This window comes from Austrofundulus limnaeus, unplaced genomic scaffold (assembly GCF_001266775.1).
Source record: "Austrofundulus limnaeus strain Quisiro unplaced genomic scaffold, Austrofundulus_limnaeus-1.0 Scaffold1269, whole genome shotgun sequence".
Classification (NCBI taxonomy): Eukaryota; Metazoa; Chordata; class Actinopteri; order Cyprinodontiformes; family Rivulidae; genus Austrofundulus; species Austrofundulus limnaeus.
The window spans coordinates 54,719-58,595 of NW_013953671.1; the positions used below are offsets into that span (position 1 = coordinate 54,719).

The following is a 3,877-nucleotide window of genomic DNA, read 5'->3' on the forward strand; positions in this document are numbered from 1 at the left end:
CACACACACACACACACACACACACACACACACACACACACACACACACACACACACACACACACACACACTCTCTAACTCTGTCACCTCTAACCTGTCTCATGAGTTTTCTCTGACACTGACGCTCTGTCTCTTTATCAGAATAAAACAATAAACTTCTTCACTCGTCTAATCCTCCTTCACCACCTTCTTCTGCATCTGATCATTTTTATTTCTGATAAAAARAGAAATTCACTCAAGTTTCTTGTCATTTGTTTTAAAAGGTTAAGAAAAGAAAAGTATAAAAAGACAAGCTGATATTTTTAATATTTCTTTGCCTGAGCTGACCTGGTTGATGCTCCTGAACACCGCCCACCCACAGCTTCCCTTTCAGAGGAAATCCAAGTAAAGAGGAAGAAATAACACTTAGGATTAMCATTTTATACACTTGGTGAGCTTCCTGTCGTCTGTTTAGTTCCACTTTACCAGGTGGCAGAGGCGTGGTTAGCTCCTCTTGTATGTAGGGGTTTATTTTGTCTTGTGCCTTATATGAAAGAAAGTGGGCGGGGCTGTGTGGTGGGTGGAGCCACATCTGTCTAATGGAAATACACTTTAATATTCTGTCAGTTCAGACTCTTAACGAAGAAGCAGAACTGAAGCTAAAGCGTTTGAATTTCTTCAGCCAAGACAACGGTGTTATAAAGTATGTCCTGTTTATTGATGTTTTATTTGTTTGCTTTATCTTTATTTTTTTCCCTGCATGCAGTTTTCTTTGGGTTGGAAACGTTTCTGTAACCTTGTGTAATGTTTTACCACTGAGTGACTGGGCGGGAGGCACACGACTTCTCTTTGGAAATTCAAACAGTTTTTGCAGATCCATTAAAAATATGCTTGTTTAAGTGAACCTGTTTGTCCTTCATTATGTGCTGTACTGGTGTACTGTACTGGTGTACTGGTGTACAGTACTGGTGCTTCGGATCATTTTAGGATTCAACACTTTCTAATTCTGACAGCGTTTAAAAACTTGGACCTAAGTTCTGATACAGTGTTTACACAGGTATCACCTGAACAGGTGAACATTAAAATGATTTAAAATGATATAAAATGTATCGTATGTGGAACACTTGGCTGATTCCACCGGGACTTTTCTSTCTTTCACATAAAGTAGTCTGATCAGTCAAATACAGAAAACATTTGTGAGATCAGAAAGGAATCATATTTATGTAAAAACTAATTTTGTCTTCATGGATCATAATTTGAAACTTGCTGTATTTATTCATGTATAATACTAGAAATTTAACCCTTGGTTTGTAGACAGTATAACTCGGATTAATAAAAGGTAAAAATTTTCTTTCATATCATAAAAATAAGATTTAGCATTTTATAAATTATGACTTGGAGTCAAATGTCCTCTCACGCCCTCTGGTGGCCTAATTGAGCTCAGAGCAGTTTTTCTTTGTGCTTCGTTTAAGAACACAGAAAATTTAATTGTAATTATTGTAATTAAGTCTTACACCACTCAGGTTTTGAACAGAACACGATGAACTTTGAACCAAAACCATCAGGATTTTTAAAAAATATAGTTTTTCCTTTATATTTGTACATTAATGTAAACTACGGTAATTAGTAATTATGAGCTATTAAACTTTGGCTGCTCAGTTATTCAGGGATTGCTGCCAGAATTAAACTTGCACAAAAATTTGTTTTACAAAAGGTAGCCTAGTCAGAACTATTTAATGTTTGATGAATCAACCTTAAAGGTAATACCTGGTCAACAAACACCTGTCAGTCACATGTTCCAATAGTTTTGCTCACCTAAAAATGCTGTGGTGTAATTGAAACAGTCCTTCTTTAATCAGTAAGTCATGCCATGCTTCCAACATAAACAAGCTTAGAATGTTTGATTTAAATATTTTCTTACATTTTCAAATTCAAGTTTTACACAAATGCACTAAAACAAGACACCTGTGATTTTGTTTACAAAATGTAGTTTCTTAGTTGTACAAAATGTAAAATGATCAAAAAGGAACCATCCATTCAAAAGAAAATTATAAAAATTTACTTGACTAATTCAGTAACCTGGTTTTATTGAAAGTCCTTTTTCCCAAATCTTTCAGAGCAACAATGTACAGGAAAATAAAAATTTCTCACAATTCAAACAAAACTAGTGCAGAATGTCAGTGGTCACCATTAAATCTGTAAGAACTACATTCAGACATCATTCCTACAAAAACAGAAAAACAATCAGAGCGGTATCATGAGGTTACATCAGCTGAAACAATCAACTTTAAATCTAATCAGACTTTGTGATTTAGTGTTAAAAACAAAGTTATTATTAAGAGAAACGAGCAGCAGTGGACACAAGGACCTGCCAAAGGAAGAAAACGTCACAAGGTACAGAAAATATTTACATCCACTGTGTACAACTTCATTTATAAATACAATTTAGATATAAATTAGAAAAATAAAAACCTACTGTAGTTCAATCAACTACTCATTTTAAAATGCCAGCCTGATTATTACCCCWCACATCGTTTGGTGAAAGTTATTTAAAGGCACAGCAACGAACCACTAGAGCCATTTATCTCTGCAAAATCATCAGCTAACTTACTAAAACCCCATCGTCAAACAAGTTTTTACAAATAAATTCAAATCTAACAAGAATTCAAATTCTAAAGCAGCTTCTACTCCAGCATCACCTGTAAATTTTAACTAATTCATACTGGGTTTGGGATTTGAATGTTAACTGAAGTTGACTTAGCATGATTTTTTATATACAGAAAAAATAATTTAAACATTAAAGCTTTACTTTAATGCTTGAATTGACTTTTAAACAATAATATTTTGTGTTTTAATCATTTAATACACTTGACAGAGTTAAACAGTCTCCATTCTCTGCTGACTAAACCAGTTCAGTTTCAGCTTTTTGTGACCCTGCAGAGTAAAGGTCTGCAGTGCTCTGAATGCTCCTACAATAATATTCTCCTATGTGAAAAGTTTAAAATGCTGTATCGTTCCAAGCCCCTCCCCCGTGCTTTACAAACATATATACAGGCAGCTGGGCTGGGCTCAGGAGCTACACGTAGACCAGGTCTTGGCCTGGATTTGTGGAGCAGCCAGCTGCCTCCAGCTCCTCGCTCTCCGCCTCGTCTTCGCTGTAGTCCTCGTAGTCGATGGGTTTGGGGCAGCTGTAAGGGTGGCCGTTGTCGTCAAAGAAGCGGCGGAAGGTGAACTCGTAGAAGGCGTGTTCGGGGTGCTTCCCGTTGCGGAACCAACCGTTCAGGGTGTCGTTGTGGTTGCCCTCGGCCTCGCTGCTCCTCAGCTTCACTGGGTCCACGGGGTCGAAGTTGGAGGTGTCCGTGGAGTGGGCGATGGTGGGGACGTACGGCGCCGCCTGCTGCCGCAGGTCGCTGGAGAAGTCGATGCTTCTAAAGAAAGGATGAGCTTTGATCTCATCTTCATTCTTGCCAAGACGATCCTCTGGACCACGGCACAGTTTGACGATCAGATCCGACGCCTCAGGGCTCAGCTTAGCTTGAGGGGGAATGTGCAGCGAGCTCTTCCAGTTGATCACCTGCTTTCACCCACATGACACACAACGTTAGAGACAATCAACTCTGGGTATGTAACATGACACACAAGGTTAGGAACAATCAACTCTGGATATGTAACATGACACACAACGTTAGAGACAATCAACTCTGGGTATGTAACATGACACACAAGGTTAGGAACAATCAACTCTGGATTTGGAACATGACACACAATGTTAGGAACAATAAACTCTGGATATGTAACATGACACACAAGGTTAGAGACAATAAACTCTGGATATGTAACATGACACACAAGGTTAGAGACAATAAACTCTGGATATGTAACATGACACACAAGGTTA

General features: G+C 38.1%; 2 protein-coding genes across 2 annotated transcripts in view; one reads left to right on the forward strand and one right to left on the reverse strand.

Annotated features, from left to right (window-relative positions):
• rab10 (RAB10, member RAS oncogene family) overlaps positions 1–883 on the forward strand; it is a gene marked incomplete in the record, with an annotated part of 31,586 nt that extends 30,703 nt beyond the window's left edge. The window contains 1 exon segment of the mRNA XM_014031548.1: positions 7–883.
• Positions 884–2,036: 1,153 nt separating this feature from the next.
• The window catches only part of lats1 (large tumor suppressor kinase 1), a 19,250-nt gene continuing 17,409 nt past the window's right edge, over positions 2,037–3,877 (reverse strand). The window contains exon 8 of the mRNA XM_014031549.1: positions 2,037–3,553. Within this exon, the coding sequence (XP_013887003.1) occupies positions 3,056–3,553 (498 nt within the window). The 3' untranslated portion in view covers positions 2,037–3,055. The remainder of the gene's footprint in view (positions 3,554–3,877) is intronic.